The sequence below is a fragment of the Macrobrachium nipponense genome, chromosome 1, assembly GCF_015104395.2.
Source record: "Macrobrachium nipponense isolate FS-2020 chromosome 1, ASM1510439v2, whole genome shotgun sequence".
Lineage (NCBI taxonomy): Eukaryota > Metazoa > Arthropoda > Malacostraca > Decapoda > Palaemonidae > Macrobrachium > Macrobrachium nipponense.
Genome location: NC_087200.1, coordinates 85,713,869 through 85,729,424, shown reverse-complemented (window position 1 = coordinate 85,729,424; position 15,556 = coordinate 85,713,869). Strand labels below are relative to the sequence as shown.

General features: G+C 36.5%; 2 protein-coding genes across 5 annotated transcripts in view; one reads left to right on the top strand and one right to left on the bottom strand.

Moving 5' to 3' along the window:
- The window catches only part of LOC135219427 (choline/ethanolaminephosphotransferase 1-like), a 433,147-nt gene that overhangs the window by 136,197 nt on the left and 281,394 nt on the right, over window positions 1-15,556 (top strand). The window lies entirely within an intron of this gene.
- The window catches only part of LOC135219425 (uncharacterized), a gene marked incomplete in the record, with an annotated part of 88,272 nt that overhangs the window by 21,645 nt on the left and 51,071 nt on the right, over window positions 1-15,556 (bottom strand). The window contains 1 exon segment of the mRNA XM_064256200.1: window positions 7,304-7,440. Coding sequence (XP_064112270.1) covers window positions 7,304-7,440 — 137 coding nt within the window.

Here is a 15,556-nt window from a genome sequence, read left to right as displayed (position 1 = left end):
CTCTTGCTATATAAATCTAGCCACAGTAGAGTAATGTAATTGAGTATGTAATTGCTAAAATGGCAGGAGGAAATATGGAAGGTGAGAGAGAGATGACAGTGGGGGAGAGGTTGTTTAGTTCGAAAAGAGAACAGCTGCCTGAGGCAGTGTAAGCTTCAACAGCGCAATTAAAAAAATTGAAGTTGGAGATAGGGGAAATGGTGGATAGAAAGATAGCCAAAGGCTTGGAAGGCTTTAGTAAACAAATGGAAATGTCAGTTGGGATGGTAGAAGCTTCCAGTGAACATTCAATAAGAATAAGGACAGAGATAGGAGAATTAGTAGACAGAAAAATAACTCAAGTTAAAAAAGGATTGGGAGATAATGGAATGAAGGAGGATAGGAGAAGGAGCCATTAAAAAGGTACACAGAAGAGACTTGGGAGCTGTTGGAGGTGGTTTGACAAGGGAAGAGAAGGATAGATGGGTAGATGATAATAGTCATGGATTAAGTAGTGAGGAAGAGGAAGATGAGACAGATATGAAAAAGATTAAAGTAGAAGTCCAAGACAAAACAGAAAGGGTATGAAGTGATGAAAGATAGTTCGGACACTGAAAGTGATTTGTTTTAAGTTATAGTGAGGAAGAGGAATATGAAACTGTTGAAACTGCAATAGGGACTACAAACTATGTTTCTTAGGGAACTCCCAAAAATTGCCAGATATGATTTGAGGAAGGGAAAGACATAGGAATATCTCACTGAATATGAGAGGTACTGTCAGCAAAAGTATGATAATAATAATCAGATATGGGCAAATCTGTTATAAGAATTCTTAGAGGGAAGATTGAAGGAATATTGCAAGAGTAAGCGCGTGTGCGAACTTCCATATGACACTCTAAAGGCAAGAATAATTAAACAAGTACATGGGACAAATAGTAGTGTAGTATCCAAGGAAGATAACTGGGAGAAGAGGTAGTACTGTATGCACACAGATTAGAAACGCTAGTGAGGAAGACGTTTGGAATTAAAGAAATGTAGCAGAATAAAACGTTAATGAAAAAGTTTTTGATACCAATACCAGAAAAAGTGTGTAGAAACATATTTACAAAAAGAAAGGAAAGTAAAAGATGGTCAAGCAAAAATATAAACTGGAATGATGTCTTGGAAATATGACAAATTTTCTAAGACAATTTGTATTTTTCAAAGCTACAAACCTGAGGTCTTAACAATAGGATAATTTCTTGCACCTAGCTGGATCCGGTTAAAAAACAGATGAAAGCAAGGAATCTTGTGATATCTAGCAACGCATGCGTAGATCGGGTGAAGGATGGTCGAAAACCATTCACCTATGAACACGCATCAGACTTTCTTTTGACCGCCTGGGTGAGAGTCATATTAACCTCTTTTGGCCGTTTCCCGGCTCATTGCCCGTTTCGCTTGTGTTTAGTGTGTGCGTGTGTTTGGCTGATATTATGGCTTCTGCTCCTTCTCGGCGTCAGTGTATGTGCCCCCATGTTCCAGGTTTTCCGTCGTTTTCTGGCTTCGGCAGCGACATAATGTGCAGTAGGTGTAATTCTAATTTTTGTACTATTACGAATTCTTGCACGGAATGCTAGGCATGGCCTAAGGAGCAGTGAAGGTTGTTTTATGGCAAGAGAGAACATCGGAGGGTTTCGACTCTTCCTACTTGGGAAGGTTTTTCACCTCTTCCTGATGTTTTGTCTCCTGCAGTAGTCAACCCCATGGTAGCGTTGTCCCTGCGTCTCCTTCCTTTTCTTCCATTGATTTGTCGATGGAAGTATCGGGAGGCCACCAGGCTAATGTTTGTTATGTAGCCCTTCTTCCTCAGGAAGTTATTTGATTCCCAAGAAGGGTGAGGCTTTTTCATCAATCTCTTCTCTTCCAGAGTCAGAGGCATCCAAAATGGTGGCTATTTGGAAGACGCTCAGGCTAGGGGGTGCCCCATCCTTGGAGGGGTTACTAACGCATTTTGTGGAGACTCACACCCCCTCCCCGGTCTGGCCAGGCCATCCCCCCTCCTCCCAGCCTCGTCTTCGTGGGTAGCAGAAGTCGGCCATCTTATATTGCTCCGCCAGTGTCTGCTGCTTTGAGTCGGAGTGACGCTGTGGCATCGGCTCCATTGATGATGTCACGGGATCCGTCTTTGTGTATTCCTCCGCCAGTGGCGTCTGAGGGGAAGCCATGACATCACCACCAATTGTGACATCACTCCCAGTCGTCTTCTCTGATCCGCCTTCTCACCTGAGAAGTCATCACTGCTGCCCAGTTCGCTACATCTCCCTTGTTATCGGAGCCTTCTTTGGCACATCAGTCTGAGTTCACACGCCAGGCAGTGCTTCGGAGGTGGACTCTGTATTGGATGTGAAGTTGCCTGCCTTATCGGTTGGGAGGACAGGTAGGAAATGTGTTACTTTGTCCCCGCCTCCTGAGAAGAGTGCGCATAAGAAACCAGTGCTGTCTCCTCTCCCTCTTCCCCCCTCTACGCCCCGTCAGCGTATTAAGCGTTGGAAGGATAAGAGCTTTGCCCTTCCTTCGCCTTCAAGGAAGGAACAACGCAGATGTGTTCCCAAGAGTGCTGTTGTTTCGGGTAGTGTTAGTGCTCCTTCCCGTGTGCGATCTGCAGGGGATGCTTCGTCCTCTGCCTCGAATCTCAGGAGTTACCCTCCCGTCCATGCACATTGCGAGCATGTTGCAACCTCCCCTGCCCGTGCACGTGATATTTGTGCTCCTTCTTCTCCAAGGCCTACTCATTGCCGTAAGGATCTCAAGGTGCCTCAAGAGGTTGAAGGTAGTGAGTGCGGAATTGGTGCAACAGGAGTGTTTGCCTGCCTCTCTCACTGGAGCTTCCAAGAGTTCGACTCTAAGGGATTCTCCTTCAATCTCGAGTGTTCAAGTTTCTCCCCCATCTCACGTACGTACGTCCACCACGCCCGTGACCATTCATGGACATGTTGAGGCATCTGTTGAGGTAAGTGGTGTTCCTAGTGTTATTGTGGGTTTGTCTCAGAAGCCGACGCACGGACCCAGCCCAGACAGGTTAGTTGGGGTTTCGGGCTGTTTGACTGCTAACCCTTCCATTAATTTTGGTGGGGAAGGTGCCTTAGAGGAGCCTACACATTCTTCTTGTCGTCAGTCTACATTGCTGGAGCAGGAGGAGGGAGACACGCAAGAGTTTCTGTCTTCCTTTTTAGAAGTTGTTGATCTCATTCGTGGGTTTAACAATTTGGAAAGTAAGACTCAAGCTCGGTCATCTTGCTTGGAAGCCTTGGTGAGAGTTACTCAGGACCCCAAATCATCTCTTCAGCTTCCTTTGTCGGGGCACGTTCAGTCGGTCTTGCAGAAGGTTAACGCCTCTGTTTCGGACAGGACGGTTTGCTTCGCTCTAGGGGCTCCACCAAACTACTACCCCTGCCTCTTACGAGACATAGGAAGTACTATGCAACGAGCTCTGCTTTTTTGTTGTCAAGCCATCTTAACCCAGATGTCATTCGCCTGAAGCCGGGATTGACTTTGGAACAGGTGAGGTCGGTGGCTCCATCCTTGTCTCCGCAAGATGGCTCAGCATTGGAATCTATGGCAGCCTCTATGTTGCAGACAGTTTGTGGCTGGACCTCTGGTCTGTGGTTATTGCCAAGATAGCTTCCGACAGGTCCCCGGAAGGGTTGGTGAGTGCCTCCTCGCTTGCTAGTCTGTTGCAGTCTGGGGGCAAGGCGTTTTCATATTTGGCTCACCTCAGTGCTAATTTATGGGCTAATCTGATTAGAAGGGACACGGCTTTGTCTAGGATGGAGAGATCACTCGACACAGAGTCCTTGCTGGCATTAAGTAGACGTAGAGAAAAGTATCGAAATGTAAATGTGGGAAGACAGTGCCATAATGGAAATAGGCCCAGTGAAAATATCAGAGGACCCCAAGCAAAGATGAACGTTAGGGAGAAAACCTGTTATAGATGTGGGAGAGTAGGACATAAGAAATCAACTTGTAGTTGAACAATGAGTACATACTTGCTTTGGCTGTGGAGGAAATGGTCATTTGATCAAAGACTGTAGGAAGATAGATAACTTAAAATGTTTTGGTTGCAGTCAGACAGGGCATAGGATAGGAGACTGCCAGAGTACTAATAGGAATGGGACTTTGAATTTGGCCTATGTAGCTAGATGTGGCAGAGAGTGAATGGAGGTGAACCTGAATGACAGAGACTATAGACCAGAAGTCAAGGTCCAGCAGTAAAGTATGAATGGATAGCAAAGAGAGGTTTTTAATGCAAGAAGGGTAAAGGGGTTTACTTTCTATAACTCTTCCTAGAAGCCCTCTCCAAGGAAGCTAAATCATCATTACCTATACTCTGTTTTTTTTTCATCTGTCCGTCGACCTGTGGTGTTTTTACATGGAAACACTGCTTCCCGGGCTTTAAATAGTTACGCTGTGTGTAAATTTTAGGTAAATAAAAGGATATTTGGGTGTACATTTGCAACTGAAAAGCGTTTTAATAATTTACTGTATGCGAATTACACCGTTAATATTCGAAATAGGATATTGTTATTATTGTTGAATGTAAGCTGAATGTGACTATCTAAAGCCCCGGACGCAGTGTTACCATACACAAACACCACAGGCGGCTGGACAGATGGAAAAAAACTGAGTATAGTTATTCTGTCACCTTTTCTCTGAGATCACACAACTAAGTGCTTCATCTATGAATTTTTGGTAATAACTAAATGAGAGTGAGCCCTATGTGCTGCAAGTACTCTTCTCTCAAGTAAATGCAAATCATTGGCCAAGCTGTTAATCACTTCACTGGAGAGAACATCAGCTGTTAATGAGAGTTTCTGACCAGTTACAACAAATTTTTATAAAAACATCAGTAATACTTTCATAGTAATTACTTTCATCCTATGACTTCAGGTTTTCAAGGTGATCGATTTCATAACCCTAAAAGTTTCATGTTGATCTCATCAGGGAGGTTGACGCCAATCTTCAGTTTACTCCACATCAAGAAACTGTAGATCTTAGCACGAGGTGTAAACAGAATCACGGGTCACTAAATCTTTGCAAACATTAATGCCTGGCCTTTCCAGAGACGAGGCCCAAAATCTTATATTACATGATACTCTTTGAGTCTTACGCAATAGGATCTGAAATGCTTTTAGCATTAGACAACAAAGTGAAGTTCATGACGAACAAACATTGTACAGTAACCTGTCTGTTGCTGCAAAGGTGAAGAGAGGATAGCCTGCTAAATCAACAACTTTGGCCATCTATTTCTATGCCCCTGGCTGCTGGTTCAATTTGTCAATTCACCTAGCAGATACATTTCCTGGTTCAGGTTCAATTATTTCCATTTTGTCTACCTGGAAAAGGTCTCCCACTTTCAAGCCTGCTGCTTGAGTGCTCCCAATGAACCTCAGAGTTTTTGTCCTACTTATCACTTAGCCTATCCTCACTGCCAATATCTACATGGGTTACCTGAAACTGGCCAAGATTTCAACCTTGTAATTAACTAAAAGTAGTCAGATCTAGTACCATGTATAAGAGCATGGGTAAAATTTCAGGTTTTTGCTATTCAATTTAGACTTTTTTTATATAAAGCTCCTCCCACAGATTCTGCCATGTCTTGTTTGACATATTTTCTCTCTGAAAAAGTCCAGTTCTTCACAGCTGTCTTCAAATCCATTCCTGTCAATTAAAGGTATACAGTGGTCCCCCTGTATTCGCGGGGGATGAGTACCAGACTGCCCCGTGAATAGTTAGAACCCGCGAATAGTTGGAACCCCTATGAAAAAACTAAAACCAGCCTATTTTGTTAGTTAAAACTCAAGAAAAATCCACTAAAAATTTTTATACTTGGTTTTTTTTTAAGTTTTATCACAAAAATTGCATTTTATGATGAAATTGATGAAAAAAATCAGGAATTTGTGGATATTTCTCATAGAAAAATACTGCAAATGTGTGAAATTTCCATGAATGATGCGGGGAAACGTTCCTGAGAGAAATCCGCGAATGTGTGAGTCCGCAAATCCGGAGAACGTGAATACAGGGGTCCACTGTATACCAGCTGGTATCCATCTCTCTACAACATTTTCTAGATCCATCTTCTGCAAGAGTCCAGAAAGATTTTTGGTGTTATCAGAAAATTCAGCACCTTGAAGAAAGCATGCCCCCAGTTACTCCAATGCCAGAAATCCTTTTATCAGATGCCTCCAACCCAGCAGTATGACCTAACCTTTCAAACTGTGGTGATGTGATCCTTAGTAATGATGAGCTTAACAAAGTGTTCATACAAACAGTAGTTGAACTTATCTTGAGAATTGTTTTCCCTTTTAGCCTGTCTTTTCTAGACAAGTAAAAGCACTTGGCATTTTCAGAATGGTTACTCACTCCAAAAATTACTAATCTGCTATGCAAATCATGACTAAAATCGAAACTTTTTATTGACTTGTTTATTCCAGTTTTATTATAATTAGTTTCTATGGTAAATTGAATACTACTGACAAAGGACACCAGTAGAAATGGGAAAGAGAACAGAATTTAACTATCAACAACAATATAAACAGCTTTGAAGTTGTTGAATAAAAAGCTAGTCATGTTTACAGCATGAAGTGAAGCCATCTTCTGAAGGCTTACCTAACACAGCCTTAAGTTTGATTATTAAAATGTTACAAAAGGCCAATCCTGTAACATTAAACTCCCTGAAGAAGTATAATAGAAAAGCACTAGTAATTCGACATTAATTACTCCATAGAACAAAACTAATGATTCAAATACTCCACGTGTTTCAAATAGCTGAGATGGATTTGTGTTTGAGATAGTGATAGCTGAATACCATCATAAAGTAATGAGATGGTATACTCTGAAAAATTTGAATTTTCACATTTCTTTGGATTGAGCAGAACTTTGGATTAAGTACAAATTAATAACTAGTCAGGACAGGAACCTAGCTGGTCTTCAAGAAAATAAGAATTCTACACAAGTCAGGAACATATAATTTAAGGGACAGTACTAAAAAGATGATAATGTCACAAGTATGATACAAAGCATTAAAATGCCTGGAAGAAGAATTGGTTGTGATAAGAGTCAAGGATTGTAGCCTTTGCACCACAAGAACATGTAGTAGACCTATCAAGATGAGAGAGGAGAGGAAAAATAGATTTGTATTAGTTGTTATGGTTGTTTTGATAAAAAGATCACAATAATTTTCAGTAGAAAATTAGATAAGGAAATCAGACTTCATCTTACTATTAGAAAATGCTTCTTTGAAGTAAAACGAAAGTTCATCACAGTTTTGTAAAATGATTTTCCTTACCTTTAATGTTGTTGAAAAATGAAACTGACTCGCCAAGTTGTTTGAGCTTCAGAAGAACTTGCTGAATACTGCTCAAGGAATTTTTATTGGCAAAAACATACTTGCAACCTCGTAAATCCATGAAATTCTTTCGATCTCTGGAATTCAACATAAAGGAGTAGTAATTCTCAGGAAATACAAGATACGATAGGTAATAATGACAAGAAACTACATACAAAACAGCACAGTACGTATTTGTAAATAGAAAAAGACATTGTAAATTTCCAAAATATGAAAATAATAATTAAAATATTTTCATATTTCTTATCCATCACATAACACTTATCTAATAATAAAGCACAACATACTTCACAAATATGATAGGTGTGGATGTATAATTACCTGAAGCTGGGTTCCGCAACAAAGGTAATGAAGAAGAAATGATTAAGCAAAACATGGCAACAAAATATACTGGTCAATGAAATTAAAACACCCTTAGATCTCTGTTTTGCATAAATAAGCCCTTAAATGTCAAGAAAACTGACAATCTAAGACTTGCAACTGTGCCTATAAGCTTTCAATTCATTCAGGTGATGCTAAATTAATCAAAAGGCCTCCAAAACCATTCTGAAAAGTCTCAAAGTATGTATGGTAATACTGAGATCTAGGGACAAGTTTTTTTTATCTTCAGTCCTATTTTGAAGTATACTATAATACATATAGCTTTTTTTACAAGAAATTCATGTTTCTAGAAACAAGTTCAAGGCACATTTCTCATTTGGAGTTTATATAAGCCCATCTTTATTTACTGCTGCAGTAATGCATATACTTTACTGGGTACATGCCATAATGTTTTATGGCTTACTATTTGTCACCATTCATCTCTGAGTGTGGCAGTCATGAATTTTTGTATGTAACTTTCTGCTAATACAATGTAATAAATCTGACACTGGTGGCTATACATTTGACTGTCTGTTTGAGAAAAAGTGGTTGAAATAATTGTTAACTTCAAAGCATCTAATCTACAGTGGTTTCATTGGTGGACTAATAGTTACTCATCACTATGGCCAGTCTGTTCATGAATTAAGTTAATCATTCATTGTCTGCAACTGATAAGGAGGCTTGCTCAAATTTTCCAGTTGTAAGCATTCTATCATATTTATGACAAAAAACAGACATATTAAAAATCCAATTCTTTAACAAACATCACTAAAAAATATAGCAACCCTAGGTCTGATGCCACTTTGGATATTACACAGTATTAGTACTAATGCAGTGGAACCAGTATACGTATACATGTAAGACTAATGCTAACTTTATCTGAATGAAAAATTGAATCATGAAATAAATTGTTGGTGGATCCATTCAAAGACCAATCCCAAGGAGACAGTTGAATATAGTCACTGCTACTAGGGATGCAAGACATCAAAACCATAATCATATGTGCTAAAACCTCAAAACATAAAATTCCATGGCAGTCACATTCACTATTCTTGACAATGAATACTGTAGGAAGCTCTGCTCTATAGTACCCAAAATACCACGTTCACGTACCATGCTGTTGCAGCAGATAAAAATAGGTTCAATCCCAGTATGTATAATGATAATGAACAACTTTGGCTTTGATTTATTTTCTTAAAGAGCATCTGACAGAATAATAAGGATACTCTTAGAAACATAATAAGTACAGGTAAACACATTTATTTTAAGACCTAGAATATTTGAGCAAAGCAACTTACAGTTCTCTTTATTACTATAGTTTTAACATAATTCTCATGCATTACAACAGCTTCACAATATCAAAGGTAAAACTTAAATACTATATGACAAAGAGTGGATATAAATCCCCGTCTATAATTGGGTAATGAATGTACCACTCCCCTGAAAAACGATTCACTACTAAAAGGACTAAGTGAATCTGCTTAACTTGCCTCACACCTAAGTAAATGCAAGTTAAGATTTGGGACAACTTGAGTTTACATGCAGTTTACCAGATAAAAAGAGTACAAACATAACCAGACTGAAAACTGATCATCAACATGCACCAAGATAAGATAAGAAATTAAACATTTCTTCAATATAAACACTGAAAACATATCAGTGCATAAAAAATAAATGTACAATATTGGGCTTGTAAGGTAATTCATCCAGCCCAAGAAGAATTTAAAGAAGTGTGATAAGGTCTTGAGAAGCTCTAAACTCACTGGCTGGTGGGTGATGTGTCTGAACTAGCATAGAACCTGTTAAGAAATTACCAACATATTGATAGGTGAAGTCTCAGTAAAATACAGAGTGGCAGCAGAAAATGCTGGAGCCTGCTTAAACAGCCCGAGTCAGATTTTCACTACAAACAAATCAGTGATTTAATCAAGCAGACACTAACCTTTACAACTGAGTTGTCCTCTTCTGACAATGACTGGTATGCACTAAAGGTGACAATCCTTAAGACAAGTTGCTATGTACATCTGTTAACATAAATTAAGAATATCTAAGCAAATACTGGCCTCATTAACAATGGTACATTTTATGTGCTCTGAATGGACATAAAATCTTCTTAATCAGTTTGCAAGTTTTCAATGGCAGAAAAGCCAAAGAAGCTGAAAACTCAAGTGAGTCTCAGAATTTAAAAACAAGCTATTTCTAGCTCATAGCACAATCAAACCTTTGAGAAACTTTTCTGTAATTTACTTTCCCTTTTGTAGAATATCACCTTAAATTTGCTGATGTTCTCCTCATTAAGTGTAAGGTTTTTTCATCCTTATAATTAAGTTAACATAGGTACTTGTAAGTCAAACTACACTTCCAGTACAAATGCCAATATGGTACATTTTTCATGCATTTTCAATTCTATCAACTATTAACATGGTTTTATTCCCCAAAGGTATGGATGAAATCATGCTTCAATTTTTCTTGTTAAATCTAAGACCATTTTGATAAACTAACTTTCCACATAAATAACAAACAGCCATCAACGAAAGACCTCATGAAACAGCTTTCCCATTTAATTCAAAAGGGTTTTTCTGATAACTACTCTACCACCACTGAAGTGTGACTTTGATGGAGGTTGACAGTTTAGGAAATTTTGTCTGGAAAAAAAAAATGTGAAACTCGAGATTTAATAACAATTGCCAGCCATGACATAATACTTCAGCAAGTGTTTACTTGTAACCATTTACTTATAATGGTTTCTATAGTACCTTCAAGCATACAATGAAATCTGCTACAAATACTAAAGATGATGATATAAAAATATTTTGATACAGTTTACTTTTAAAAGTTAACCATATCACAAGTCTTTTGTTCCTTCAAGAATTTGAAGGTATATTCCATTAGAAGGAACACAAGCAAGAGTGCAGGTGTGGAAAGATGTCACTCCAACAACTGTAAAGAATCCTTAGTCATTTAAGTAAGGTAGAGCTTCACACTTTTTCTTTGGACCCTGAAGCTACTTATGAAAAGCCGGTTACATCAACTCCTAAATTATTTACAAAAATTACATTTCAACTTTTGGTGGAGTTTACCTAGTGGAACTAGTAACACTTGGCACATAGGGGGTATTTACTTGGATCATTTATTAGTTGACAAATACATGCTTGCAAGCTGCAGTGACAATGGAGTGATAAATGTTGATCAGTATTCATTATTCTCAATCGACTAACTGAAAGAATAATAATGCATGCTTTTTTACCAAAGCAGATACTTCTTTGCAGACAACAGGTGGTATCTGCATTAAGAATATCAACCCTTCAATTGAGGCCATTTAAGCAACCCTCTTAATCATGGAAGAACCTCAATGAAAGGCCACTGATTGGAATCTGGTATTAAAAAAACTTGATCAAAGATGCCAGTACTATATTCACACGTTTCTTTACATTGTTAGACTAAGGGGATACGAGAGCATTTGAATTCTCTCTCTCTACTTACCTTGTAATGCTAACTCTTTATTTCCATTCTTTTCCTCTAGCTGGAGAAAAATGGAACTTCTGCTGCCCAGATGGCAACAACACAATCCAAATTTTGACCAAGATAAAAATAAATGGTAATCATTAAGTGCTACCATGTCCACTGAATTCTGGTTTCAATAATAAGTGCCACGTTCTCTGATTTCAGTAAAAAGTGCAAAGTTCTCGTGTGACAATAAAATAAGCTTTGGCACATAATTCATAACTATGCTCTTTAAAATGTTTGCTATTTCATTATAGACTACATATAATAAAATTAAATAAATTGATTAACCCTTAAACGCCTATTGGACGTATTTTACGTCGAGATAAATTGTCTGCTGGGTGCCGACTGGATGTAATTTACGTCGACATAGAAAAGTTTTTTTTAAATTCGTGGAAAAATACTTATAGGCCTACCAGCCGAAAACTTTTAAATCACGCGCCTTGGGGGATGCTGGGAGTTCACGGATCAAGGTGTTGTTTTGTTTACAATCGTTATGCAGGCGCGCAAGCGCAAATTTCTTTCTTATCGCACTAAAAAGTATCAGTGACACATCTCAGAAATTATTTTGTCACTTTGACATAATTTTTGCACCATTTTTAATTAGCCGTTACATGGAGTATTATATATGAAAATGTGCCCAATTTCATGTAGAATACAACAATACTCATGATTGCAGCTTTTATCAGTTTTGAAATATTTTCATATAAATAACGATAAGTGCCAAAATTTCAACCTTTGGTCAACTTTGACTCTACCGAAATGGTTGAAAAACGGAATTGTAAGCTAAAACTCTTATATTCTAGCAATATTTAATCAATTACATTCATTTTGCAACAAATTGGAAGTCTCTAGCACAATATTTCCATTTATGGTGAATTTATGAAAAAAACTTTTTTCTTACGTCCGCGAGGTAACTCTTCCGAAAAAATCATATGTACGATTGTCGTAATGTTTGCACCATTTTTAATTAGCCATTACATGAAGTTTTATATATGGAAATGTGTGCAATTTCATGCACAATATAACTAAAAACAACCCATGGTTGTAGCTTTTATCAGTTTTGAAATATTTTCATATAAATAACGATAAGTGCAAAAATTTCAACCTTCGGTCAACTTTGACTCTACCGAAATGGTCGAAAAATGCAATTGTAAGCTAAAACTCTTACAGTCTAGTAATATTCAATAATTTACCTTCATTTTGCAACAAATTGGAAGTCTCTAGCACAATATTTCAAATTATGGTGAATTTATGGAATAAAAAAATTTTTCCTTACGTCCGCGCGGTAACTCTTCCGAAAAAATCATACATGCGATTGTCGTACTGTTTGCACCATTTTCAATTAGCCGTTACACAAAGTTTTATATATGAAAATGTGTGCAATTTCATGTAGAATACAACTAAAAATAATTGTAGGTTGTAGCTTTCCTCATTTTCAAAATATTTGCATATAAATCATGATAAATAGGAAAAAACCACGTTTGGTCAACTTTGACTCTACCGAAATGGTCAAAAAACACAATTGTAAGCTAAAAATCTTACAGTCTAGTAATATTCAGTCATTTATCTTCATTTTGAAACAAATTTAAAGTCTCTAGCACATTTTTAGATTTATGGTGAATTAAAAAAAAAAACTTTCCTTCCCTCCGTGTGCCGATTCTCCGCCACAAATCTCCGAATATTTGCTCAGTTTCATATTAGGCATTTCATAGTTTTATATATGAAAATGTGTGCAATTTCATGTAGAATACAACGAAAAATAATTGAAGGTTGTAGCTTTTCTCATTTTCAAAATATTTGCATATAAACAAAATATATATAAAATATTCGACATTCGGTCAAATTTAACTCGTCCAAAATGGTCGAAAACTGCAATTGTAAGCTAAAACTCTTACAGTATAGTAATATTCAATCATTTATCTTCATTTTGAAACAAATTGGAAGTCTCTAGAACAATATTTAGATTTATGGTGAATTTTTGAAAAAAAACATTTTTTTACGTCCGCGCGTTACGAATTCATGCATCATTTTGTGATAATATTTTCTCTGTGTTGCTTTGATCGTTTTACAATGTGTTATATACCAAAATGATAGAAATTTAGTGTAGAATACAAAAAAAAAAAAATAACTCGTTAGCTTTAACCGTTTTGCTCACAGTGCGATTTGAATACAATTATATATGAAATTTTGTTTTCGCGCTGTCATATATCGCATTATTTATATATGATAATGATAAATTTTTTCATTTCTGATGGTTGCATACTAAACTTCACGCAATGACAATAAAAAAGGAGCCAAAAATGAACTCTTAATCTTGAAAACTAAGCGCTCTATGATTTTTAAAAAAAATATTTTTTCTGCTTCTGCGCTCAACTCTGAGATCTCCTAGGCATACGGGAGACGATTTTTAATATACTGCTTAGGCGTTTAACCCTTAAACGCCGAAGCGGTAAAAAAAAAAAAATGTCTCCCGTGTGCCGGAGGTGTTTCAGAGTGAGCGCGGAAGCAGAAAAAATATTTTTTTCAAAAAATCACAGCGTGCTTAGTTTTCAAGATTAAGAGTTAATTTTTGGCTCCTTTTTTTGTCATTGACTGAAGTTTAGTATGAAACCATCAGAAATGAAAATAATTATCATTATCATATATAAATAATGCGATATATGATAGCGCTAAAACAAAATTTCATATATAATTGTATTCAAATCGCGCTGTGCGCGAAACGGTTAAAGGTAACGAGTTACTTTTTTTTTCGTTGTAATGTACACTAAATTGCAATCATTTTGGTATATAACACATTGTAAAACGATAAAAGCAACACAGAGAAAATATTATCACAAAATAATGCATGAATTCGTAACGCACGGACGTAAACAAATATTTTTTTCAACATCACAATATAATGCATGAATTCGTAACGCACGGACGTAAACAAATATTTTTTTCAAAAATTCACCATAAATCTAAATATTGTCCTAGAGACTTCCAATTTCTTTCAAAATGAAGACAAATGATTGAATATTACTATACTGTAAGAATATTAGCTTACAAATGCAGTTTTCGACCATATCTGACGAGGTAAAGTTGACCGAATGTCGAATTTTTTATATATATATTTTTTTATATGCAATTATTTCGGAAATAAGAAAAGCTACAACCTTCAAATATTTTTCGTTTTATTCTACATAAAATTGTGCACATTTTCATATATAAAACTCTATGAAATGCCTAATATGAAACTGAGCAAATATTCCGAGAATGGAACGTACGCATTTCGGAGATTTGTGGCGGAGAATCCGCGCGCGGAGGGGAGGAATGTTTTTTTTTTCTAAATTCACCATAAATCTAAATATTGTGCTAGAGACTTCGAATTTGTTTCAAGATGAAGATAAATGACTAAATATTACTAGACTGTAAGAGTTTTAGCTTACAATTGCGTTTTTCGACCATTTCGGTAGAGTCAAAATTGACAGAACGTGGTTTTTTTTCTATTTATCATGATTTATATGCAAATATTTCAAAAATGAGAAAAGCTACAACCTTCAATTATTTTTTTTGTATTCTACATGAAATTGCGCACATTTTCATATTTAAAACTTTATGTAACGGCTAATTTAAAATGGTGCAAACATTACCACAATCGCACGTATGATTTTTTCGGAAGTTACCGCGCGGACGTAAAGAAAATGTTATTTTTTTCATAAATTCACCATAAATCGAAATATTGTGCTAGAGACTTCCAATTTGTTGCAAACTGAAGGTAAATGCTTGAATATTACTAGAATATAAGCGGTTTAGCTTACAATTGCGTTTTTCGACCATTTCGGTAGAGTCAAAATTGACCGAAGGTTGAAAATTTGTCACTTATCATTTTTAATATGAAAATATTTCAAAACTGATAAAAGCTACAACCATGGGTTGTTTTTAGTTGTATTGTGCATGAAATTGTACACATTTTCATATATAAAACTTTATGTAACGGCTAATTTAAAATGGTGCAAACATTACCACAATCACATGTATGATTTTTTCGGAAGAGTTACCGCGCGGACGTAAGGAAAATGTTTTTTCATAAATTCACCATAAATCGAAATATTGTGCTAGAGACTTCCAATTAGTTGCAAAATTAAGGTAAATGATTGAATATTACTAAAATATTAGATTTTTAGCTTACAATTGCGTTTTTCGACCATTTCGATAGAGTCAAAGTTGACCGAAGGTTGAAATTTTGGCACTGACCGTTATTTATATGAAAATATTTCAAAACTGATAAAAGCTACAATCATGAGTATTTTTTTGTTGTATTCTACATAAAAATGCGCACATTTT